The sequence below is a fragment of the Phytophthora infestans genome, genomic scaffold (genome assembly GCF_000142945.1).
Source record: "Phytophthora infestans T30-4 supercont1.139 genomic scaffold, whole genome shotgun sequence".
Lineage (NCBI taxonomy): Eukaryota > Oomycota > Peronosporomycetes > Peronosporales > Peronosporaceae > Phytophthora > Phytophthora infestans.
The window spans coordinates 91,035-115,484 of NW_003303620.1; the positions used below are offsets into that span (position 1 = coordinate 91,035).

The window sequence follows — 24,450 nt, forward strand, 5'->3', positions numbered from 1 at the left end:
GCCACCCGCACACCCATCACGAAGACTTAGTTCTTCCCCAGTAGGGCGCCCCGCCCCTACTGGTTCCCAGCGTTCCCCTGTCCCCGGGATCCTGGCTTCTGCCAGCGACCCTTGAGGACGGGCTTGGGGAAGGACCGTCTGCGGAGTCTTTCCGCAGGACAGTCGCGCTTGAAGTGGCCCATCTTCCCGCAGCCGAAGCAGCGGATGTCACGCTGTTCGGCGGACCCGAGTTCCATGGGAACTGGTCCGTTGGGGCTTGTTCGGCCGGGAGCCGACAAGGAACTCCCAGGCCATGCTGAGGCCGGCGTACGCGCCTGGCGATGGATGTGCTCTTCTTGAAGAGCCACTTGAATCGCCTCTTCAAGAGTGCTTGACTGCACCCGGAACAACTGAGTGCGTGCGGGGCCCACTCGAAGGCCGTCCATGAACACAGTCATCTTGATGTGTTCGTTGAGTGGGTTTCCCACTAGGGACGCCGTGAGCTCCCGTATCTCTTGCACATACTCGTGCAGCTCGCGCCTCCCTTGTTTACACGCGAGGAAGCGCGAACGCTGGCGGTACTCGTAGTTCGCCGGGAGAAACGCGGATCGGAGCTGTTCGCACAGCTGAGCCCAGGATGTGAAACATCCAGAAGATGCTGCTTCCCGTGTGTACACCCAACTCTTAGCACGGCCGCTAAGGTTGGAGAGCGCAAAAGCAACACGCAGTTGCTCGGTCGAGATCAGAGCCGCGTCCATCGCGAGCTCTAATTCTCGGACCCAGAAGTGAAGGTTCTCGCCACCCTTCCCTTCATACGGCTTAACCTTCAGCCGTATTGGCTTCGGGTGAGGCGGATTTGCTTCCGCCGCCGGAGCCTGCAGGTTCTCCCGCACATGCGCGATGAGGCCCTGCTCGTACGCGTCGAATGCATTGACGCGCTTGAGCTGCTCAGCCGGTGTTGACAGCACCAGGCTCTGCAGGGCCTCCATTCCGAAGATGCCTGCCATCTTCCGAGCCGACTCGAACTGAGAGTTGCTCATATGGGAGAAGTCGTTCCTATCCATGGCAACGAACTTCGGAGAGGTTCAGGTAGTCTACCCGCGGTGGCGTGGATTGACTACCAGTGCTACCAAGTGTGACGGGGTCACACAGCACCTTGCGCTGGAGGAAGTTATCTTCCGAGAGTATACAAACTCTCAGTGAACGGCAGTTGACAGGTCCCCTCTTTATTTAAAGAGAGCGAAGTGACCTAAATAAGGTAGATTGTAAACTGAGTATATTTATAGGTAGGTTAAGTTTGGGTTTAATACAAACTATAAGCTACCTATAGAAATGCAATGTCGTTTGACCAATGGTTGGCTTTGAACGACCTTGGTATCTTGTACCAAATATCCCGGAGTATGACGTGTCATACATTTGAAGTGTGAAGTGTCACTCTTAATGTAACCAGAGTACACTTAGGGCTACGTACCCCGTTACAGAATTAGTAGAGGGCAACTTCAACGTGCTCTCAGGTTTTGCATGTAGCTAGGGAGGCGTTGTGCTGGCAGTCGTTTCACTGCCACTGGCAGTGCCAGCAGTTGCAACCTCGGCGTATCCATGTTCGCGTCGATATGAGGATGCGTAAGTTGTGCGTCACTATGCGCCGCAGGAAAGTAGTGACCCAGGCAAAGTGACCCAATTTGCGCCGAAATAAAAATGTTTACGACCATTTTAGCGGTTTGCAAATTCATGAACAGTAAAGCGAAATCATCTTATTGAGTCAAGCTTTGACTGGCAACCAGCTAGCTGCCGCTAGTAGCGACCCGCTACAGTATTAGCGTTCATATCTCACCGGTACATGTACTACGTCTAGGCATCGCGTGACAAGCCGCATCGCATAATAGATTTTTTTTTTCAGTTCGGATCGAGCAAAATGGGAACAGTACTCAATTGTTCATCGGATTTTTTTTACAAAGTAACTATACCGGTACAGTAATTGTTGTGCCCAGGTTTCGAAGACAAGCGCACTGACAAAGACACGAAGCTGTGCTTCCGTCGATCTCGCCCCTAGTTGCCGCAGTTTCCTCCCTTCCCTGGCCGCATCTGCTCATGGATGAACCCCGCAGCATTCGCGGATTTCTAGGAAGGCGCAAGCACCGCAAGCACAAACGATCGAACGCTAATTCCCTAGACGATCCGCACGCTGCCAGCGCCAGCGCCAGCATCACCAGTAGCCTCACGTCCGACACCACTACCGTAAGTATGGAGGGAATGCTCAAGAAGCGCGTGGCCAAAATGCCGGTGATGCACGATCGTTACTGTGTGGCCACGTGGGAGCTGGACACCCACGACCGCAAGTGTGTCATGTTGCGCAGCTACAAGAGTCGGAAAACCTACGACGCGCACCCAGAGAAGCCTACGAGTGTGCACGAGATCAAGTGCATCAGCGACTGGGACGGGAAGACCGGATTCCACCGCTATCCACACGCTTTCACCATGGAGACACGCGATAAGAAGCTCTTTCAGTGTGTAGCTCCGTGCGCAGCCGACAAGGACAAGTGGCTCGAGCTTATGGCCATCCAATCTGCCTTCAGCAGCTCCCGTGACATGCGTCTGGGCAGCGTTGGTAGTCTTGTACCGCTTCGACGCACGCAGAGCGTCGAGTCTGCGGCCGACAACGGCAAACCCCGAGCCTACACTGGCGCCTCGATGGGGAAAACAAGAGCTGAGAGCGCCGCGAACATCGAACACTCGACCGACTCGGAAGACCAGATCAACTTTCCTGGACACGACGGACTCTTCAGGACCACGTCGGAAGCATCGAGTGACTCGTCGGAGCTGCCTAATGTCGACAAGAGCGAGCCTGCGGACTGGGGGCTGTATGGTGAGGCCACTGGCGAGACCAAGTCCAAGTATGATGTACTGGACGATGCTAAGCCTATTTTTCTCGATAAGGAACTGCTGGGTGCGCGTGGAGAGACCAAGACACTGGCCTCGGACCAATTCTTGTTCGAAGAGGCTGGTGCCAGTCGATTCGGCGCTGTGGTCGTCAAGAAAGCGGCGGAAAGTGACGACGAAGACGCCGAGTTTATCGACGAGAAGTTTGCGGCACGAGAGGCCCAGAAAGAGAATGAGAAAAACATGAAACGCCGCGCGCAGAAGCTCGAGTCCAACCGCGACCTGTACGCTGAGATGGCGGCTGCGAGACTTCACAGCATGCGCAAAGACGCTCGCCACCCGAAGAAGAGCCACAGTCACAGTCGCCCGTCTGCTGGTAGCGACGAGAGTGTCGATGAACCCGACGAAGACCAATCGATGGCCGACGAGGAGGACATAGAGGAAGCGATCGAGCTGGAGGAAATGCACCAGCGTCGTAGCAGTCGCAACCATCGCAGCTCCAAGCGACCTGTTGAGGCAGACGGAGAGGAAGCGATCCAGCTGGAGGAAATGCACCAGCGTCACAGCAACAGTAGCCGTCGCAGCTCCAGGCGAGCTGTTGGTGCAGAAGAAGAGGAAGCGATCGAGCTGGAGGAAATGCACCAGCGCCACAGTAGCCGCAGCCGCCGCAGCTCCAAGAGCCACAGGAAGAGCTTTGTGAGTAGCAGCGAGAACACCAATAGTGTCCATGGCGGGTATGCTAGTGGAGACGACGAAGAGGAGGACGGGGAGGACGCAGTGCCCGGTGCTGATGTTGCCCTAGAGACGACCGAAGCGGAGAGCGCAGAAGCCGAAGAGCTACGGCTGCTGAAGAAGAGATACCGCGCCGAACATCGTGCCAAGAAACGTCTGATAAAGGAAAAGGAAGAGGAGGAACGCACTGCAATGGAGGCGGCTGAGCTCGCCCGTGCCCATCGCGAACAGCAACGTGCTCGTGAGGAGGCAAAATCTCGAGAGGAGCAGGAGAAGCGCGACAAGAAGGAGCGTCGCGAGATGAAAGAGAAGCTGAAACGCGAGAAGGCGAAGCAACGACAGGCTGAAGCTGAGCTCAGGAAATTGGTGGAGCTGAAACAAGCCGAGGAGGAGAGGCGCGAGCGAGAACGCAAGGAGAAGAAGGAAAAAAAGGAGAAGAAGAAGTCCAAGAAGAAAGAAAAGTACACGTCGCCTGCTGAGCGTATCCACAAGAAAGAGGCGCGCGACGCCGAACGTGCGGCTGAGTCTGCTGCTGCCGTCGTGGTAGAAGCTGAGACCTCGAACGCTTTGGTCGTTGTGGAGAAGCCGGTGGAACAGCAATCGACACAACAGGCGCTCGCGGGACTGGAACCTGCTCTTGCACCCGCCCCAAAGGCAACTTCATCGTCCGTTCAGACCGAAACTGTACCAACAGAACAGACAGCACCTGCAGTACCCTTACCTGTCCCAGCTCCGGCCACCGCACCTGTTGCAAGTCCTGTTGTTGTTCCTCAAGTTGCCGCTCCTGCCAGTGCCCCTGCACCTGTTGCCGCTCCTGCTCCTGCTCAGGCGATGCCGATGCCGATGTATCAAATGGTCCCGCCGCCATTCGTGCCAACGTATTCTGTCGGCCCACAGAGCATGCCGGCGTACGGTCTTGCCGCAACCTTTGGTGCGTACCCTCCGCTATACCCTGCTCCGTACAGCTATGGAGGACCCGTGGGACCTCAATCTATGTTCATGCGTCCGAACATGGGCTTCGTGGCCGGACTTAGCGCCATGGGGTCGTTCGGCAAGACCACGGGTCCAGATCCCGCACCTTCCAGCCAGGATTCCATGATCGGCCCGCAACTCCCGACTCCGGAAGAGCGCGCTGCTGCCTCCTTAGCAGGCGCGGGCGCCCCTCCTCCCCCACCACCACCTCCGTCATCGAGCAAGGCTAGCGGTGCCAAGCTGACAAACTTGCCGGAATTGCCTGATGTGATCGAGTTTTAGGAGAGATGTTGCCTGAGTTGCTTAAGTTAATGCAAAACCCTTTTTTGCCATTTTATTTCAAGCTCGTTGACTCATTTTGTCGTGGTGGTTTCGTGCACGCTAGCTCCTTTCAGCCATGCGCGTGATGCCGGCTCCGGCGGCGTCGCGGCGATCCAGTCGCAGCCGCCGGCGCTCGTCAGTAACACGAACGCCAAGTCGGTTGACATCGCTTTTGCTTCGTCAACGCGCTCGTGCGGGTTCATCCGAACGCCTTCTACGCGAGAACCACAACGCGTTTGATCCGAGCTCCCGCTTCATCCGGATCTGTCAACAACTTCGACTTGCTGCGATTCTCTTTGAACTTGTGGCAATTCCATTCCTAGCAGCTTTTCACCCAGAGACGTCGCGCTCTCAACTCATAGCTACGTACGCATGCGAGCTGTTATTCTGCGCCGATATCTACGTCCAGCTCAACACTGGCTACTACGAGAACGGAAATGTATTACGCGATGCCAAGAAAGCACGACGAAAGTATCTCTCATCATCAGCATTTGCAGCGGATTTAGTGGCACTCATTCCGTTGTCACTCTTGTTACCGACAAGTATAACCGGATCACGTTCGATTGCCTTGTTGGAAATGCACAAACTTGTGCGTGTGTGGCGTTTACCAGCTCTCGCGTCGAATCTTGACGACCTCTACGCAAGACATTTCGAGTCACTCAAACTGACGAAAATGCTTGGATTCACGCTGCTTTTGACGCATTTTGTGGCTTGTGGTCGCTTTAGCTTTGGCTACAGTCACCCAGCACCCGGCGAGGAACCAAATCACTGGTTGCCTCACGCACCGCATGATGGACATTACAGCACAAGGAGACAGTACTTGATGTCGCTCTTTTGGGCATTCGGACTACTTACAGGAGCGCTCGAAGGTGAACTCCCCCATTATAATACCGAGTTCGCGTTCACGATCGCTGTGGGGTTATGCGGGCTTACGTTATTTACGTCACTATGCGCAACATTTTTCTTGCTTTCCAAGTGTGAAAGTGGCGACGCGGAGCTGGCTGAGGCGCGAGTGCATCAGTTTCAGCATATTTTGGCTTTCCACAGGGTCCCAGTGCAACTACAGACACAAGCCGTGGACTACCTGCAGCGATATCATACTCAAGCTGAAGCTAATGACCGAGAAGCGGCTCGTCGACTGTGCCCTTCGATATCCGTGGACATCCAGGTGGAGCTTCTTGAAGCCACAGTGGCGTTAGTGCCGGTATTTGCGGGCTGTGATACTCTATTTATTCGAGCGGTGACTCGCTTGTTAGAGCTAATCGCATTGCCGGGGCGGACACCTCTCTTCCGTGCTGGCGATCACGGAGATGCCATGTATATTGTTCACACAGGGGTGCTACACACTGTGGTGAGAGGTGTCAAAGTGCGGGAGTTGCGCAAAGGGAACTTTGTGGGCGAAGTTGCGGTATTTGCTCGACAACCACGCACTGCCACGGTCATTACAGCAACGTATTGCACGTTGTACCGACTATCTAGGATCCATGCTGATAAACTGCTCCAAGGATACCCTCAATACGCTGAAGTGATCAACCAGACTGTAGCTGCAATGCTTCAGAAAAGCAACACCACCGCTGTCGAACCGATAAGGAAAGATTCTGATAATCACTCAATTGACAACTCCAGTCACGAAAAAGAACCCAAGAAGAAAGTGATGTCTTTTGCGCAGCTCATACGGCTCAAGCAGCTTTTACATGCTCGCGTTCTTGCCAGAAAGGCTAGAAACAAAAGCACACTTGCTGACAGTGAAGTTGAAGCTTTATCTGTGAAACAAAATCAAGTTTGGGCAACTCCACCATCCCGACCACACGAAGCCACAAAGGTGTCAAGTTTTCAGGCACCACGACTAGAAGTTCGGGGCGCTTCTGTTGCTGTGCCTGAAGCTTTGATGGGTCCACGACAGCAGTCTCCAATGGGACCGCCTTTACTACAAAATTTCCACAGTCCTAGCTCTCGTCGTGATAGTACCCAGTCGTCACGGGCGCATGCCGCCTCCGTCAAAGTTTTTCCTGCTCTTCAAGACACGTCTGCTGTTGCTATGCCGACTGAACAATCAACAAGACGCAACAGCCAACGCCTTTCGTTTCTTTCTGGTGGATTGGACAGACTCGTGTCACTTCGAGATAATTTTTTTCACGACAACGCAGTCAGGCCGTCCGACGCTATTCAAGGCTTCTATGACCGGATTCCTCACCTTGCTGGGCCTTCAAAGCCACGCTATCGCTGGTGGCACCGCCTCCTCATGAAACGTGGACTCGATGCCGAATCCAACTGGAGGATGATGTGGATTGCTTTGTTAATAGCAGTAAATTGCTACAATTGGGTTCTAATTCCGCTACTGCTTTCGTTTTCCGCTCTCGATGGACTGCGGACGCGCTGGTATCTTGTCATGCTCAACCTTCTCGCTGATTTCGTTCTTTGGATCGACATCTACGTTAATCTGCACTTATCGTTCTCAGTCAACTCTGAAAAGATTTTAGCGATAGCAAGGACCGCCGAGCGTTATGTGTATAGTGGGAAACTCGTCGTTGATGCGTGTTGTGCGTGGCCGTACTGGATATTCACGCCAAGCAAATTCACGCATCCAGTTTTACGCATTCCCAGACTTATCAGTGGATTTCGAATGCGTGGACTTATTGGCGAGGTGGCTGCGTACTTTAGACTGAGCAGTAAGCATAAACTAATGCTGCTTGGAGTGCTCTTCTTGATGCTGTATCATATCGTTGCTTGCTTGTATTTCAGCACCACGTACATCGATGGCTACAGTACCGGAGAAAACCAGTGGCTTCCGTCAGAAGATGTATATCTCCAGCGCTTGAACTCGACGCATTTCCAGACAATTTCAGGAGTCGTTTTAGCCGCCGGCGGAGAGCGTGTCCAGGAGATTCGAGCGGAGCAATATTTTCGGTCGTTATATTACGCAGCAAACGTTCTGGCTGCAGTTGGTCGCATGGTTGAACCCAGTAGCGATACGGAGTACGGCGCTGCGTTAATTTTCATGCTAAGTGGGTTCTTCATCACTGCGATTGTCGTGGACCATGTGCAAAAAGGCTTCACTGCGTCGGCCCTGGAGGAAAAAGAGTTTTTTGCTGCTCGAGCTCGATTTCAGCGCTTTCTCAAGAGACAAAATGCCCCGTTGTCCATTCATGTTCGAGTGAACTCGTTTCTGGATTTCTGGTGGTCTTGTCACCGCGGCGCCATTATCGACGAGTTATTGGAGGATCTTCCTGCCGCCATCAAGCGCGATGTCGTCCACAGTATATGTGCACCAGCAATGGACTCGTTAGAATTGCTTTGTGCCGGTCCGACCGTCTCAACTAGTTCAGAAGCTGATGCCAATCAAGAATCAGTGGGGAAAACTACACGGGAGCAAGTGGAGGATATTTTTCTGGACAATCTGAAGTTTGTGCTGTACGGACAGGGAGAGATCATTTATTGTCGTGGAGATTACGCTGCTGGAATGTTTTTTCTACTGGAAGGTCAAGTGTCGGTAGTACTCGATGGTGAAGTGCCACGGCACGTCCCGCTTGGAGGTTTCTTTGGAACTGCTGCACTTCAGCCATCAGCTCGTGACAGACGGGAGACTCGACGACGCTCTAACGTAGATGGGTTTGCGGGTGTCGGATACGCAGAGCAAGTGACTGCTGTGAGCGGCTGCATTGTTGTGTACATTTCACGTGAACATCTACAAGCGATGCAGAGCGTTTTTCCGGCTCTGCCTGAGAATTTGCGCAAGTTGGAGCAACATTTCCATGAAGCTCGCGTGACACAATCAGCGGATCTACGATCGCTACAACCGCGCGTCGCACTTGGTACTATTGGATTGAATAACCCAACGATGCGTGGTGCGCTGCGCCGCAAGCAAATGACAGGTCTAGTGCAATCTATTGCGAAGAATTTAGAGTGGTGGCAGAGGGGAACGGCTATTGACCCCGACTGGCCATTCGTGGGCATTTGGGAGGCTATAATGCTCATGGCATCAACTGTGCAGGGAACCTCGGTGATGTTTTACATTTGCTTTGGTGCAATTGAGACTTCAAGTGGCCGTGTGTTTGCTGATGCAGCAACTGTCACACTGGAATTATTGTTTGTGCTAGATGCCTATTTGCACTTACGCTTGGGTTTTTACGAATACGGCAATAAGGTTATGGATCTAGCTGTCATTCAACGACGATATCTCCGCTCAATGCACTTCGCGATTGACATGGCAGCGCTCGTACCGCTCTTCATAATAAACTGGTCGTTGCCATCGAGGAATCTCGAAGTGCTAAATGTCAACAAGATATTGAGATACCTCAAAGGTTCTAGTCAATTTCGCACGCTCGAGACAAAGTACGTGAAGCTCACGACGGAGCTTCGACTTCTCAAGCTCGTGTACTATTCGTTTCTTGCTTCGCACATGTTTGGATGCGTTTGGTTCGATTTCGCTGCTCACAAGTCTGGAGTTCATATCGTTATGAGCGGGTCTGCGGATACGTCCTCGCCATCTTTCGGAGCTAGTGTTTGGGGTCCGTATGAATCGCTAGAGTCCGCTTCACGTGGACTCCAATACCTTGCATCGGTTTTCTGGGCTTACGGGCTAATGTCGAACTCGAGTCAAGGTGAACTTCCCAAGACTGTCGGAGAATGTCTTTTCAGCGTGATTACCATGACAACAGGCTTTTTTTTGTTTGCGTACGTGGTTGGCCATATTTCGGATGTGATCGAGTTGCAGGACTCTGAAAATCGCCACTTTGTTGCCAAACTCAGTTCATTGCGGCAACTTTTGCGCCACTTCGACTTGCCGCCTAGGGTTGAAGAGAAATTTAAGAACTATTTCTTCTTCAAACGTTTCCACTCTATCACGCAGGAGCATGTGCTGGAGCGCGTGTTACCTCCGTCACTCGTTGTCGATATGCGTATGTTTCAGTTGCAACCCATGATTGTCAAGGTGGCATTTCTTGTCGGTATGGAGGACTCGGTCACACGGATGCTCGTGTCACTTTTCACTCAAGTTTTGTTCGTTAAGGACGAGTTTATTTGCCACTTCGGTGAGGAGGGAAGCGAGATGTTCTTCATCTATACTGGCGTGCTGGATATATTCATTCCATTCCTGTCGCCTTCAGCATCGACACTTTCTGGTAGCCCCTCGGTTTTCCCGACTTCAGCGACAGGTGGACGGGTAAGCTTGAGTGGGCTGCGCAAAGTTAACGAAATTACAGCTGGGAGCTACTTTGGAGAGGCTGCGCTGTTTACCAACACCCCTCGCAATGCGTATGTGAGAGCAAACACGTCATGTATCCTGTACAAACTATCTCGACATTCCCTTGAACTTGTGTTTCTACGTTATCCCGAATGGCAACAGAAGGTTTTGCATATCGCTAAAATTCAGCAACAACAGCAGCGACTTCAACGTCTTGCTTATGAAGCACAAGCTCCTGATGCAGGAGGTGGAGGTCGACGTCGTGGAATCAAACGTGCAGAGTCCCGCATTGACCTTGCCAATTCGAAAGCAGAAAATATCGAGCTTCTTTTTAACCATCGAAGAGCAGGAAATGGGGCTGAGAATACGCCGCGTCGGATCAATTCCTGGATAACCCGACGGTGGCAAAGACCTCAAGCGACGAATCCTGTAGTCCGTTGGGTAGTTCCACGACTGCGGAGTCTGCAAGCCATTGGGACGCAACTAGCTTATGGATCCGAAATCCAGAGCTCATTTTATCTTCAATGGATGAGGCTAGTATCTATCTGTACGGTATACGTGGCTGTCATGGTACCGTATCGTCTAACTTACGACTCTTTAGACCGATGGAACGTCATCCCGGTATGCCTTCGGGTGTTCGAAGCTTTGTGTGAGGTGGTTTTCTGGGTCGACATTTGGTTTCAATTTCACATGCGTACTAATCAAGCGGCTATGGAGCTGTACGAACAAGACCAACTGGTAGGATACAAGCGTGAACGGCTTGCTTTTGATCTCGCCGCCACCTTCCCACTGGATCACTTTGTTACGAGCTTTCTGAGTGGTTCTAGCCGATTGATGCTGTGGAAATGGCTACGACTCAATCGATGTCTGAAAGTCGCAAACCTTGTGTACTACCGCAATGAAATCACGAGACGCAGCGTGTCGTACGAGCTAAACCGCGCTCAAACACTCTGGCTGTTGTATCTGCTGGCAATGTTTTGGACATCGTGTGCCTATTTTGCTGTATCAATTTACGATGGCTTCGGTACAGAGTGGCAAAATTGGTTGCCATCTTCTGTACTTGAGGCCGAAGACCCATCTCCTGACCTTTTGATGCTCAGACTCTTTCGGGGGTTAGCCTTTGCAGTCACCGTCTTTGTCAAGAAAAGCAGAACATTTGTACCAGCGTCACAGATCAACTTTGCTTTCGCCATCGTCATCTCATTCGTCGGTCAACTCGTTATGGCTCTCATGATTGCCGAAATGGCCAACATTTTTCTGCTGTATATTAATAACGAGGTGCAGTTCCGCAAAAACCACCTAATAGTCGAACGCTCGCTAGCCCGGTGGAAAGTCAGTACAGCATTAAAGCGACGGGCAGATAACTTCCTAACCTCGTGGTGGTCGTCTCATGCGGGTGTTGATTACCAATTGATTTTTGACGAACTTCCTGCTAGTGTGCGCACAGAGGGTGTCCTAGCTATCGTAAAAGAACCGCTGGGTCTATTCGCACATCACGTGTTTAGGCCACTCCTTCATGATGACATGAAAGGCTTAATCGAAGGAGAGGTTAAAACGGAGAGTGCAGTGGTCGAAGAAGCTGGAAATTCGTGCCAACCTGAGCATGGAGTTAAATTTCAGCTAGAGAACCTCACGTACGCAATTGCGAAGTGTCTGCGTTTTGAAGGATACCCCCGGGGTGAGAATGTTATTGTTGAAGGAAGCGTATGCAAGGCCATGTATTTCGTAGTTCGTGGGTATCTGTTGTCAAAGAGTGTGTCGAATCCGGAGATGTATCCGGTCAGCCGCTTTCGAGGTGGTGGATATTTCGGTGAAACTGGTCTACTAGGTCACTCTGTTAGTCTAACGACGGTGACCACCATGCGCGCTTGCGACCTCTTCGTACTGAGCTCGGATCATTTACTCCAGGTACTTCAGTCACACTCATACTTCAGCTTGGTGCTGGCTACTGCACAACTAGCGGTTAACCAGAAGAAGACGGCTGCTGTGTTTGTGGCGAACCGGTTCAAAAGCGATGACTATGACGAGGATATCGAAAGTAGCGACAGCAGTAACGACGATGTCAGTGATGACGATGCGAGTAAGAGTGAAAGTGAGAGCGAACATGATCAGGCATCTGATGGCGCTAAGCTGAGGCGCGCAAGTCAACAACTAAAGCGAACTCTTCAAGGAGCGTCAGAGGAAACAATGCGGATTTGGGAAGAAACATTTGCGTTATTCATGGAGATGCTTGTCCCCAATGGAAGTGTGGAGGCGAAAAACAACTAGAAAGTAATAATATATCCATCGTAAAACTGGATGCATGATGTAAGTGGCCTCGTCTTTTTGTCAATCCGGAATCTGTTTCTATGCCTTTGCGCTATCATAGGAGAGGGGGAGATGATTTCTATCATCACCAAATACTGGAAGAAGGTGGCGCTCATGAACAAGGAGAAGAAGCTAAACACAATCAAGTTCGATGCAAATGATTTGCAGGTCTTCCTGACGGGCAATAACAACTCGCGGACGTCGGAGTGTGATTAATTTGCAAAGCGGGAAAATTTCAGATCGAGTGTAGAGGGGCGTTTGGAGATGCTCCAATGGAAATCGATCCACTTGGTGGTGAGTGTCTCGGAAGCTACAAGCGGAGTTGTGGCTAGTTGTTGAGAACGCGCTGAACACGACGGGGTTGTGCATTTTGGTACGAAGGCAATACGTTGCACACTCACAGTCTATTCGAGAACAGTAAGAGCACCTTTCTCGTCGCTTAGTTTGTAGCGTTTTGATCTATCCGTGTTTCCTTGATCGAAGAGAATGCGTGATGTTCGGGAACTCTCTTTTTACTCCGATTGAATGCTACGTTACAAGTTATCATGTGCCTTAGGTAAACCTAATTGGAAATGCGACGAAGGTGTTTTGCGAACGTGTGGAGTGGAAACGCAAGAAGAGGTTAGAATTTACTACTGCTGTTGCGCAGAAACCGTCGCAAAGTAAGAGATTGCGTCAATGGCTCAAATTCGGTATTCCACTTACTTAAAGCCTTCCCTTCATGTGCACTATTCTTTCAATAAATAGTTTTGCCAAGAGATACCGTAATATTTATTCATCAAGCTCCATCATACCTTCCAGACGCACGAGGATCTTTGTAAGATTGTTCATTTTCGCCTCAAGTCGCTGTTCTGTCTCAATAAGTCGCTCCTGGAAACTCTCCTGCATGTCAAGCAGCCGAAGTAGTAGCTCATTGTCCGGCATAATTAGATGAGAAGTACTACTGGACGCAGATAGATTAGGCTGGCCATTCAGTCCAACTGCGTCAGCACTTGGCCCATTTTGTGGGGACGATGCAATAACTCTGATCGGGATATTAGATCTTGTTTCTGGAGCCACGGAGCTGACGACTGAGGTGGGCGGCCCCGAAATACTCTGACGACGATGATCCATGCTGTTGGTTCGAAGAACCTTACTTTGCAGTAACAATTCTGTTGATGATGCTGACCCCCGACGTTTTGTACTGATGGAGGGCGAGCGATGCAGACCCACAGTAGGAACAGCTAATTGATTCATGAAGGCTCGGTTTTGTAAAACCTCTAGATCATTACGAAACTTTGCCAGTTCATCATCTTCAAGCATGCCACTGTTATCGGTGTCGTAAACGTTAATAACATCGTCAATGTCGAGATGAATTCCTTCCGTCACCGCGTGGAACCTCTCTAAGATTGCTTCGATCTCGTTCCGGCAGATCATACGTTTTCCTTTGAGATAATCCACGTTGCTCTTCATCGTTTCGTGCATAACGGACTTCATGACTTTTTGAAAGTTCGTACCGATGACCGTGATCGGCAGTGCCAGAACCAGCATACCTGTGAGCACAGTGCAACATCCGATGACCTTGCCAAACAAAGTAACTGGAGTCATGTCTCCATAACCCACGGTGGACATTGTCACGATGCACCACCAGAAGGATGTTGCAATGCCTTGGTATGGATTCGGATCCACGCACACGCAAGCATCACTTGCCGAAACTGATGCTACGGCTGCGGCTGCAGATGTAGAAAATGCAACTTCAGCGGTGTCAACATGCCCCGAGGAATCGGCTTTACAATTTCCCATCCATCCATCTGCACGACAACCATCGTCGGTATATTCCGCAAAATAGATGGCAGAAGAGAAAATTATCATGGCGATCGACATGAGGAAGATCAGCATTGTCAAAGGTTTAATACTGATGGAGATCGCTTGTGTGAAGACCTGAATCGCTGATGAGTACCGTGACATCTTCAAGACGCGCGCTACTCGTGTGAGCCGTACTATCCGAATAGCACCGAAAGACCCAGCGTTGTCTACAGCCAAAAGTGACTCCATGTAAAAAGGAAACACTGCTGCAAAGTCTACCCAATTCGCGTAGTCTAGAAACACACACACGGTCAGAAGCAAGACACATTGACTACAGAGAGCATAACGCAGTACCTTGAAGGAAGGCCAATTTGCTAGGGCACACGACAAAGCGTCCAAGCAGTTCGAAAGAGAAAACGCCTGCACATATTGCCTCCAGTGTAGTGAGTACAACCATGTACGGGTCGAAAACTTCCTCCGTTTCAGCGACAAAGACAAACGTAGAAATGATGATGAATCCATATATGCCCAGAGAAAAATAATATGCCGGTGTGGACGATTGAGGGTCTTCAAAAAATTCCCACAATTTGTTCATGCAGCCCCCGGGTTCATCAGCGTTTTCTGCTTGTAGCTCGGAGGCAACTTTCGAGCTATGTCGTGCCGATGCGTCTTTGATCAGATCAGGAATTGGTATACGAGAGCTGCTACGTTCGGTTGACGTCACAATGGTGTCTTCCTCCGGTGTGGGTGCCACAGACAACGATGATCGCCGACTCCGTTGACTCCTCTGTACCTTGTCTGCCTTTGTGCTGAAGAACGACGGGAAGTGGGGATGGACATTAAACAGCCTCGAGGTGTGGAGTGCTGACCGTCGTTTGGCTTCCCGTTCGATCACCTTTGACAGCTTGAGTGCTGTATCCGAGAGTTCCATAGGCACAAAACCGGTGGTCGATTTGTTTTGTTGCTAGCAAATGTAGGTTGATAGCCACGCAACAACAGTGAAACGCGATAAATACTGGCAGAGCTAATGGGGCGGTCACCAGGCCCAATACACGCTACAGGCCCAATTGATTTCCTTTTTCACATTGCAGGCAGTTAGATCCCTAAAAATATGCGCATGGTTTTTGGTCAGAAGCCAAACACCCGTAAATAGCTGGGAGCTGTTACGTGTTGCCAAGTCTGATACCTGTCAAGGTGCTTGTGATCACTCGACGAAAAACACCACGCCTACAGTCACGACTTTTTAGCTGGTAGCGGGTGTTTCCTCTGGCTTCGCTACCTGTTCTGCAGCAGCTGTCTCCGTATTGTTACTAGCCTGAGCAGCGACTCCACCACGCACCGCCTTCGCTAACTCACGTCTGCCTGCACGATCCGTGCGTAAGGCCTCCTCTTCTTTCTCCTTTTTCCATTCCAGGTAGGGCTTCGCAACATAGTCGAACGGAAGCACTTCCATCGTACGCAGCCATTTTGCGTATGTGCGGGTACGCTCTTCGTGCTTCATGATGTGATCGTAGATGACATCGCGTTTGAATTGCTCAACAGCAGCAGCCACGGACGGCTCCTTCAGGTCAAGAGGTGGGTGCGATGTCTGGATCGTATCCTCCATTTTCATGTTGTACACTTCAAAGTGGGCTTGTGCCAGGTACAACCCCACACTGGGCGCCTTGGGCAAGTCCATCTTCGTCAGCTCCATGGCACGCTCAATCGTCGAGGGGTCAGAGACACCCGATACAACCTCCACAGCTGTTCCGATCATCTTGCGGATGTGGTGCAGCAAGAAACTCTGTCCAACAACACGCAGTCGCACCCACTCCATGTCGTTCTGCACAAATGGGCGCTCGGCCTCGAAAGAAATAATAAAGCGGTTTGCCTGAGGATTGGTGGGCTCCATCTTTGACGTAAAGTTGTGGAAGTTGTGTGTGCCCACGTACTGCTTCAGTGTGGCGTTGAGCTGCTCCAATATCTCGTCGCTCAGCCGGAAGGCCTTGTGTGCCTCCAGTGTCGTGTTGTCAATTACCACATTGCTGTCAAAACCCTCTTCAGAGTCCCGGAGGTTGGATGGCCACTGGTTCGTACCTTCAGCCTGTTTTTCCTCGTTCTTCGAGGCAGATGAACGCATTCGTTTGCCGAAGATAAAAGTGGGTGCCAGATACTCGTAGGTACGCTGGTCGCATGTCATCTTAGCGTTGAAGTTTTTCGTGACTGTGACCATGTGCATAACGCGGATGTCCTCCGGTAGCGCAGCGTCCACCTTGGCCATAAAGCCGGCAATGTCGTCGCCCACGTGCAACTTGGCCGTCAGTAACTGACCAGCAGCATGCACACCCTTGTCGGTGCGGGCTGCGCGGCTCCAGCCGATCTTCTGCAAGTAGCCGTAGTTGCTCTCGGCGATTCCACCAGCTTCGAACAGCGCACGTTCCAGCTCTGCTTCGATCGTTTTCACGCCTTCATTCATCTGCATACCACAGTAGTTCTTCCCGCAGAAGGCCACCCATAGGCCGTAGCGGCGTTTGGTCGGCATTGATGGTGCATTTGCTGCAGGAGTCTCAGACGGCTGACGCTGCGCCGCGTAAGATCCAGGGTGAACGGCGTCTGAGCGATCGGCACGGCGGTCCGACTGCGAATCCTTGTCCTGCTGCTGCTCATCGCTGCCCTCGCGACGTGCCTGCTTGTTCTTGCGGCGCACGGCCCAGTGAGTCTTCTTGCGCTTGCCTGCCATGCCTGTTACGGTACGGCGGTGGGTGTTGGTTGGCGCAACCGGTAGTGTCACTACCGGTAGGGCTTTGTCAAAAGCCATATATATGGTTGATGTTTGCCACACTATTCAAGGTCAAAGTTGGTCGGCTCATTCATGATCCACCGCTCAAAGTAGGCGAGATGGTGTCGCCGCGAAGTCTCCAGGCGCTGCGTCGCTCGGTGCATCTGGCCACCAAGTCGCCAGGAAGCCGCCTGTCACCCTTTCAATTGCTGGCACCACAGACTCGCGTTTTCTCACAGGCGCACACACCCTCGCAGGCCGTAGACCCCAAGGACATCCTGAAACCGGAGCTTCCCAAGGATGCCAAGCCGCAGCTGTCACTGGAGCAGGAGCTGCCGGGTCTGCCTCAACTCAAGCCTGCGAGCCAACTAAAGCCCCCGCAGACGGAAATTTCGGTGCTTCCCTCAGATCTGCGTGTTATTTCGCAGGAGACGTACGGCCAGGCAGCCACGCTCGGCATCTTCATCGACGCCGGTAGCCGCTTCGAAGACGACGACAGCATCGGTGTGAGCCACCTACTGGAGCATCTTGGCTTCAAGAGCACCACGTCGCGCTCACATGCGCAGCTGGTTCACGAAATCGAGGACATCGGCGCACTAACAACGTCCTCGTGCGGACGCGAGCAGATCATCTACACAATCGACTTGCTCCGCGACAACGTGGAGAAAGGTTTGGAGCTGCTAGCCGACGCCATTCTCAATGTAGACCTGGTACCCGAGGAGATGGAGGGCATTAAGGCCATCATGCGCATTCAGACGGAGGATCTGATGGAGAATCCGCCCGCCATGCTGCAGGAGTTTATCCACGCTGCTGCATACGGCACCGACTCTCCACTCGGACGACCACTGCAGTGTCCGCTGGATAAGATCGATGCGCTGACTGTGGAAAAGGTCAAGAAGTTCCGTGATGAGCACTTTGTCGCCCAGAAGATGGTCCTTGCTGGCTCCGGTGTGGACCACGCTCGCCTAATCGAGTGCGCAGAGAAGCTTTTTGCGAACGTGCCTGTGGCTCCGGCAGATACGCGAATGGCGACCCCCTCGAGGCCTGAGACGCTTGAGCCGGTGATCTACACGGGAGGACTGTACCCCCTCCCGAACCCGGAATCAGAGTTTTCTTACGCGGCGCTGGCGTTTCCTACGGGTGGCTGGCACGATGAAGACCTAGTTCCTATCTGTGTCCTTCACACACTTCTTGGTGGTGGTGACAGTTTTTCTGCCGGTGGTCCTGGCAAGGGTATGTACTCGCGGCTGTACACGAGCGTTCTGAACCGTTTCTACTGGGTTGAGTCTGCTTTCGCGTTTTCGTCCATCCACGCGGATGTGGGTCTGCTTGGCATCTACGGTGCGTGCATTCCGTCGCACACTAGCAACCTCGTGGCGCTGTTGTGCAACCAGATGCTCAGCGTCGCCAACCGACCTGTCGATGCGATTGAACTTGCTCGTGCGAAGAACCAGCTCAAGTCGTCCGTGCTTATGAACCTCGAGTCTCGTATGATCCTGTATGAAGACATTGGTCGTCAGCTACTAACCTATGGTGAGCGTGAGACGCCCGAATCGGTGTGTGCCAAGATCGACCAGGTTACGGCTGCGGATATCCAGCGAGTCGTGAAGGAGGCGATGCAGAACCCTCCTAGCCTTGTCTATTCAGGCGACATCCCTCAATTCCCGCAGTACCAACAGGTTGTTGCTGGTATCAAGGAAGGACTAAGCGAGTAAGTGTATTCCATTGAAGCAAGACTATCAGGTTGGGTTGCGAGTCTTCATTCGATGAGAGCAAATCAAGAGAGAGTCCTAGACAAGGGAGGATAAAAAACAATAGAAAAGCGTAACACGAAATCCAGCGTGAACCCTTGGTAGCTGTGGAATACCCATTGGTATCTAACGGTGCTTAGTTGCAGCCTCCTCAAGCAGTAAACGAAAACCTCGAAGATACTGCTGACACTGCGCGGCGGTGTCTGTCTGTAGATCCAGAGTGCGGCAAGGATGCACGAACACGAGTGAGAAGCAGCGGGCAGGTGCATCAGGTCGCTGGCGAGCAAAGTTCTCAGTTGTGGCACCCGGTAACACCTCGACCAGGTCGCAAGTGTCAGCTTTAGAGTCAGGTTTTGGTTGACTGAGCGAGCTCTGCGTGACCGACGTTGCAGGTGAGCGCCACGACAACCACTTGCACTGAGCATCTGCATAAACGACTCTCTGGTGGGGCACACCGCGTGTCCCGAACTTGGTTACAACAATGCCGTTTTCTAGTTGTTTCTTGAACTGCACCAGGATCTCCTGTTCTCTCGCTTGAGCTGCCCCACGAGCCCGATTAGCGCTTTCCAATTCTTCCACTGCTGCCTGAAGCCGAATGTTTTCGATACGCTCATCACCGCAGCGCTGCTCAAGCTCGCTTATCTGACGTTTCAAATCGCTTTGCGAAGTGAGTGCTTCCTGCTCCACCTTTTTGCGAATAAGTTCCAGCTCGGCACTAAATGTACCACGCATGTTGCGCTCACGGTTCTGCGCTTCTCTCAACTCTTCGTGCATCGACGCCAGAAGCTGCTTACTCGTGGTGTTTACCAGTTCTAGCGCACAAACTTGTTCTTGCAACTGCTGTAGCTGCTGGTCATGGAATGACAATTCTACCAGCAGTTCATCGCGGTGCTGATTCAGGTCGGTGCTGGTGTCCTTAAGCCTCTCTTGTAGTTGTCGAGATGATGCCGACGATGGGTTTGAGCTCGCTGTTGGTAGAGTTGGTGGAGCGACCGCAGTCACTTCAGTAACGTGTCGAGTTCCCAGTGCTGATGGGGGCATTGAAGCGCGCGAGTTGGCAGCCTCGAGCGCCGCTTGTAGTTCTCGCACCTGCTGGGTCTTGGCTGTATGGGAAGCCCGAAGTGCAGCTAGGACAACATCAACGGCACGATGCGCTCGCTGGGCGTCTACCAGGCGGTCGTGCAACTCGTCTACGTGACTCTGAGTGTCTCGGTATTCTTCTTGCAGCTCCTGCCACTGTAACGCAAGTATTTCTTTCTCATGGCGAAGATGATTCACTTGCTCTCGTCTTTCTTCCGACACAGTCGTCTGCTCTGCAAGTTGTGCCTGGAGATCTATCAACGTGTGCTCTAGTTCCTCTTGGTGGCGTTGCAGTTGTCTCTGCTCGTTTTTCACAGCTTCCAACTCGGCTTGTGTGGCCGTTGACGCCCGCTTGTGTCTCAGTAGGAGCTTGTTCACTGCTACCATATCATCACGTTCGCGCTGCACTTTTTGGGTTTCCTGTAGCAACGCTTCGAGCTGACGAGCTGCTACTTCCTGTTCCCTTTTCACCGCTTCTTCACGTTCCAAATGCAAAGCACTTAGTTGCTCTCTCACGCTACTTAGCTGGTGACTCACTTCAAGATACTCCGTTTTCAAGCTATGCACCAATGCGTCGGAGTTGTCCGCATCAGAACCTGTACTCTCAGGAAGCTGGAGACAGTCGCTTTTGGTTTCGAGGCCAGCTTGACTATCACGACGAGATTTAGGTTTCCCCGGCCCCATCGATAGACTGCTTCTGCGTCGAGTCGGTCGCGTTGAAGCAATACTTCCAAGACTCCTTGACCGCTCCACAAGACTGACATCCACTTGTCCTGAGCTAATATCGGCCAGCGTTAGAGTCAACGCCGGCTTTGCGTCGCGCATCCTAGTAGCGAGCAGCAAAACGAATAAGTTCAATATGACAGAGCCTCGAAATGAAAGATAACAATATCCTTACATTTGAAGAACATCGGCATACGGTATGTTTGCAACATCAACCCCATTTACCATACGCACCCGCAGCTTGTCGACAATGATGTGAGAATAATCCCCCGCTGATCTGCAGCGCGCATTGTAGTCTGCTGCAAGACCCACGGGCGCAACGTCCCGAATGACGCAAGCGTAGCTTTCGGCAGGAACGAGGCTACACTTGTTGCTCTTTGATGCGGGCTGGAATCCAAGACCTACTGGTTTACTGTCGTCAAAGAAAACGTTGAATTCCTTCTCCCACCGACAAACGACTTCACTTTGTTTTGCTCGAAAAGCAGCAACCAGCAGATCATTCCACGCTCGTTCCACTCCAGACCGCCGGCCGTCAGTAGCAGTAGCAGTAGCCTGGCCCTCGTCCGAATCGTGGTTGCCTGAAGGAGCGGTAGTAAGTTCATCACTCCAGGGTGGGCTGCAGAATTTCAGCACCATAACTAACTCCTATGGTTTGTTTCGCTGTTTGCGCTCTGGTAGCTCTGGTACCTGTAGCAGTGTACGCGCGGTTTGCTCTCCAGCTAAAATAGCATAACGTTAAGAAAGTATTGTGGAGCTGTTGCCAAAAGTAACAGTGTGTTATTAAGAAAAATTAACACCGGCAAGAACATGTTTCGGCTTTCGATTTTGTTTGCATATACTGCTTCAGTAACATGATCTTCCAATTGATGTCGCAGTAACTACTACTGGGAAGAGCAGCCAGGAACACGACATAGTGCACCCTCCGAACATGTAGGTGCATGAGCCCGCACAATCACACCCCAGAGCTTACACGCGCCGCACCTGCTCACGTCGTGACTTGTCTTACCCGTCATATTCGAGCGGTGAGCTCTCACCTTACTCACGAATGTGCGTGTGGAAACACACAGTGGATTGGAGCACCCGCTGGCACTGCACGAGGATAAATGCTGTAGCCCACGAAGGATCGACTGCATTTGAGCAGCACCAGGAGTCGTTGTTATTGTCGACTTGGCAGGAGGCATCTTCTTGGCATCAGAGACTTCTCCCACTGAGGTGGGGCTCAGTGATTCACGCCTAAGGCGCTTTGCTGGTGGCTGAGCTGGTAGTTGGTATCGGAGAGACGGCAATGCTGCTGCTTTATTGGTTAAACCCTGTGCTGTCAAGACGGCGATGGAAGAACCGACTGAGGAAGAAAAAGAGGGGAGCGGTGAGAGCGACACGTGATGCGCTGCAAATGCAACGCGAGGCGGCGGCCCACCGTACTCCGACGGGAGCGACTCGCCGCTGAGGCTGCGCTTCCGTGAGATTCCATTAGCGACGATCTGCGAGCGCAAGATGGAGTAGGATGGCGGGCGTGGCAACGATGGCAACGAGTGGGCAGCCGCTGAGCCAAAGGTGTCCCGATCAGTGCCGCCAGTCGTAGGAAGGCTCTGCGTAGTCAAAGAAACCGAGTGAGACGCCTTTTCATGCAGAGTATGTGCGGAGAGGTTCGCACGAACCATTTCAGCTCCATCGGCCACCAGTGGAATGCCCGCCAGTTTCACGACGCGTCAAGACACGGAGAAGAAATTATCAACACAGGAAGAAGACAGCGCGTTGCCAATTGGAGTGCCCGAAGCTCTGTTCTGAGACTTGTGCAACATAGCACCATCACTCACTTGGGGTTAGGGGCAATTACTTAGCCTCACAGGTGGATGACAAATTTCCACAGGATAATGTTCCTCGCACACTCCTTGTGGCTCTGAAAGAAATGGAAAATATGGCTTTTAGATTTAGATTTTGCAATCGATTTATCTTGAATGTGGAGCGTTTTGATTTTTTCTAGCAGCTTAAGTTAAAAAACCTGCTTTTTAGTTAAAAAACCTTACAGCAGATTGAAAACCAAGATTCTAATGATGGTTGTTTATGGCAAAGCTTTCTTAAAATTGGGAAACCAGCCTATTTATGACATACGGTCACAGTGGTAATCAAACCCGATAGGATGCCAATTCGCAACTAAGCGCGAGGTCGGACTGTTGGCTCATGACGGCGCCTTCTTTCTATGACGTGCTGGGCGTGCAGGCGAGCTCAAGCGCCGAAGACGTCCGCCGGGCATACCATCAAGCGGCTCGCAAATATCACCCGGACAAGCGCTCGAATGATGTAAATGCGTACAATACCCACGACGAAGATGAGCAACAGTTCTTGCGCGTCCAGGAGGCCTACGAGACGCTTGGGAACGAGGATCTAAGGCGGGACTACGACACCAAGATGCAACAGGACGAGTTAGTGCGCAAGAGAGAGCAGGAGATAGTGGTCGTGTCCGACGAAATCCCGCTTGTTGATATGCAGCGAGAAATCTTGAAGGGCGAAGATGGCGACGAGGACGAGGTGATCTACACTCACCACTGCCGCTGCGGAGATCTATACGAGATCACACAGGACGAACTGCAGGACGGTGTGGACGTCGTGCCATGCACCGGATGCTCGCTTCATATTCGCGTACTCAAAGAAACTACTGAACACAGGCTTTGAACACCAGCATCCATCCTAGACACTACTAGAATTTACTTGGCGAATACCACTCTGTTCCATCTCAAATCTAACACTTCTCCTTTGCTGACATATTTGTTAAACTAAAGGTGTGATTTAGCTAAACGAGCCCACTACGGAAAGCCCTGCCTTAGCTCTATAAAGCAGTATTTTTTTGGTAGATCATAGTCAAACAGCAGCGAAGTACAGAGCAAAAGAGCGTCATTCGTTTTGACGGGGTGGACGTCTGGTTTCGCAGTGGGCTTCCCAGTGTTGGAAAATTGCGATCGATTTTGTTACGGTCTTACAAGATGTGAAAATAGTTCTTCAAAAGCTGCTGTCTGTGCCGCGTTTGCCTGAAAAACGCTTTTGACCAATTACATCTATGTATTTACAATCTGACAAATTTTAGATCTCGCAAAAGGTGAAAATAAATAAAACAAGGTGTGTAGAAAAGAGTTCATCATAAAATAAAGGCTCTCCCTACAGTCACCAAGTTTTTCGTTAAAGAATGGGCGAAAATGAGGATCATATGGCGAAGACCGCTACCGGTACCAGTGCGGTATTTAGAGAAAAATGTTTAAATTTGCGTGGCACACTCGTTGCGGATCTATTGCTATCGTAGTGTGCACCAGCACTAGATCCACTCATGCTCCTTATACAAAACATATATTCATGCATTCTTGATCAATGTCTGCATCTGCCACTACGCGATCAAATACGTAGGAAAGGTGCTTGAAACGCATGTACGTCAGGTCCTTGGGGTGCAGTTTGTTGCCGCGGGGAAAGGGGATACTCTGGTCGGGCGGAGTAGCTCGAGCGATAGACATGTACTGTTCAAACCAGAGAACAACCAATACTCCACAACTATAACCGTCATCTTGTTGCGAGCCTGGGAAGTTTTTAACTTCCATCGCAGTAGCCATAATCGGTCGAAATCGGCTCTCGAAAATATCCTCCACCCTTCTTGGGAAATCCTCTCTATGAAAAGGGTCATATGTCCATACTGTTTGACGCTCCATGTCAAAGATGATACCACACCAGTGTGGAAACGTCACGTTGATATAAATCGGGCAGCATACAATTCGACTCGCCTGTATTTGGCTGAAGATGCGATCGCTAGTGTCGATAAATCCACTTCTTCTATCCACGTCTGCCATTTGTAAGTAGATGGGGTCGACAACACTCACTATCTTGGGCTGCCACCAGGATAACTTTGTTGCTTCCTCCGCAACACGTTGCGATGCCAGATACACGCATGTATCACTTAACCAACTTTCATCTCCAAATCTAGCGAGCTCCGTAAAATG

General features: G+C 51.5%; 9 protein-coding genes across 9 annotated transcripts; 4 read left to right on the top strand and 5 right to left on the bottom strand.

The window, feature by feature from the left end:
* Positions 1–1,967: 1,967 nt before the first annotated feature.
* On the top strand, positions 1,968–4,900 carry PITG_20374 (uncharacterized protein; the record flags this gene model as incomplete). Its single annotated transcript, XM_002895697.1, has 1 exon — positions 1,968–4,900. The coding sequence occupies one exon, from the start codon at positions 2,071–2,073 to the stop codon at positions 4,843–4,845; it is 2,775 nt and encodes a 924-aa protein (XP_002895743.1).
* A 60-nt stretch (positions 4,901–4,960) lies between these two features.
* PITG_20375 (Voltage-gated Ion Channel (VIC) Superfamily) lies at positions 4,961–12,334 on the top strand (the record flags this gene model as incomplete). The annotated part of the gene is made up of 2 exons (XM_002895698.1): positions 4,961–6,509; positions 7,008–12,334. The coding sequence occupies 2 exons, from the start codon at positions 4,961–4,963 to the stop codon at positions 12,332–12,334; spliced, it is 6,876 nt and encodes a 2,291-aa protein (XP_002895744.1).
* An 810-nt stretch (positions 12,335–13,144) lies between these two features.
* PITG_20376 (Voltage-gated Ion Channel (VIC) Superfamily) lies at positions 13,145–15,089 on the bottom strand (the record flags this gene model as incomplete). The annotated part of the gene is made up of 6 exons (XM_002895699.1): positions 13,145–13,422; positions 13,558–14,085; positions 14,146–14,451; positions 14,513–14,800; positions 14,867–14,940; positions 15,028–15,089. 6 exons carry the CDS (start codon positions 15,087–15,089, stop codon positions 13,145–13,147), a joined length of 1,536 nt encoding a protein of 511 aa, XP_002895745.1.
* A 312-nt stretch (positions 15,090–15,401) lies between these two features.
* On the bottom strand, positions 15,402–16,877 carry PITG_20377 (tRNA pseudouridine synthase; the record flags this gene model as incomplete). Its single annotated transcript, XM_002895700.1, has 2 exons — positions 15,402–15,422; positions 15,486–16,877. 2 exons carry the CDS (start codon positions 16,875–16,877, stop codon positions 15,402–15,404), a joined length of 1,413 nt encoding a protein of 470 aa, XP_002895746.1.
* A 158-nt stretch (positions 16,878–17,035) lies between these two features.
* PITG_20378 (uncharacterized protein) lies at positions 17,036–18,631 on the top strand (the record flags this gene model as incomplete). Its single annotated transcript, XM_002895701.1, has 2 exons — positions 17,036–17,074; positions 17,138–18,631. 2 exons carry the CDS (start codon positions 17,036–17,038, stop codon positions 18,629–18,631), a joined length of 1,533 nt encoding a protein of 510 aa, XP_002895747.1.
* Positions 18,632–18,793: 162 nt separating this feature from the next.
* PITG_20379 (uncharacterized protein) lies at positions 18,794–20,572 on the bottom strand (the record flags this gene model as incomplete). Its single annotated transcript, XM_002895702.1, has 2 exons — positions 18,794–19,591; positions 19,679–20,572. The coding sequence occupies 2 exons, from the start codon at positions 20,570–20,572 to the stop codon at positions 18,794–18,796; spliced, it is 1,692 nt and encodes a 563-aa protein (XP_002895748.1).
* A 69-nt stretch (positions 20,573–20,641) lies between these two features.
* On the bottom strand, positions 20,642–21,106 carry PITG_20380 (uncharacterized protein; the record flags this gene model as incomplete). Its single annotated transcript, XM_002895703.1, has 1 exon — positions 20,642–21,106. One exon carries the CDS (start codon positions 21,104–21,106, stop codon positions 20,642–20,644), a length of 465 nt encoding a protein of 154 aa, XP_002895749.1.
* Positions 21,107–21,351: 245 nt separating this feature from the next.
* PITG_20381 (uncharacterized protein) lies at positions 21,352–22,142 on the bottom strand (the record flags this gene model as incomplete). The annotated part of the gene is made up of 3 exons (XM_002895704.1): positions 21,352–21,723; positions 21,814–22,057; positions 22,129–22,142. 3 exons carry the CDS (start codon positions 22,140–22,142, stop codon positions 21,352–21,354), a joined length of 630 nt encoding a protein of 209 aa, XP_002895750.1.
* Positions 22,143–22,651: 509 nt separating this feature from the next.
* PITG_20382 (uncharacterized protein) lies at positions 22,652–23,143 on the top strand (the record flags this gene model as incomplete). The annotated part of the gene is made up of 1 exon (XM_002895705.1): positions 22,652–23,143. The coding sequence occupies one exon, from the start codon at positions 22,652–22,654 to the stop codon at positions 23,141–23,143; it is 492 nt and encodes a 163-aa protein (XP_002895751.1).
* Between the last annotated feature and the right edge of the window lie 1,307 nt (positions 23,144–24,450).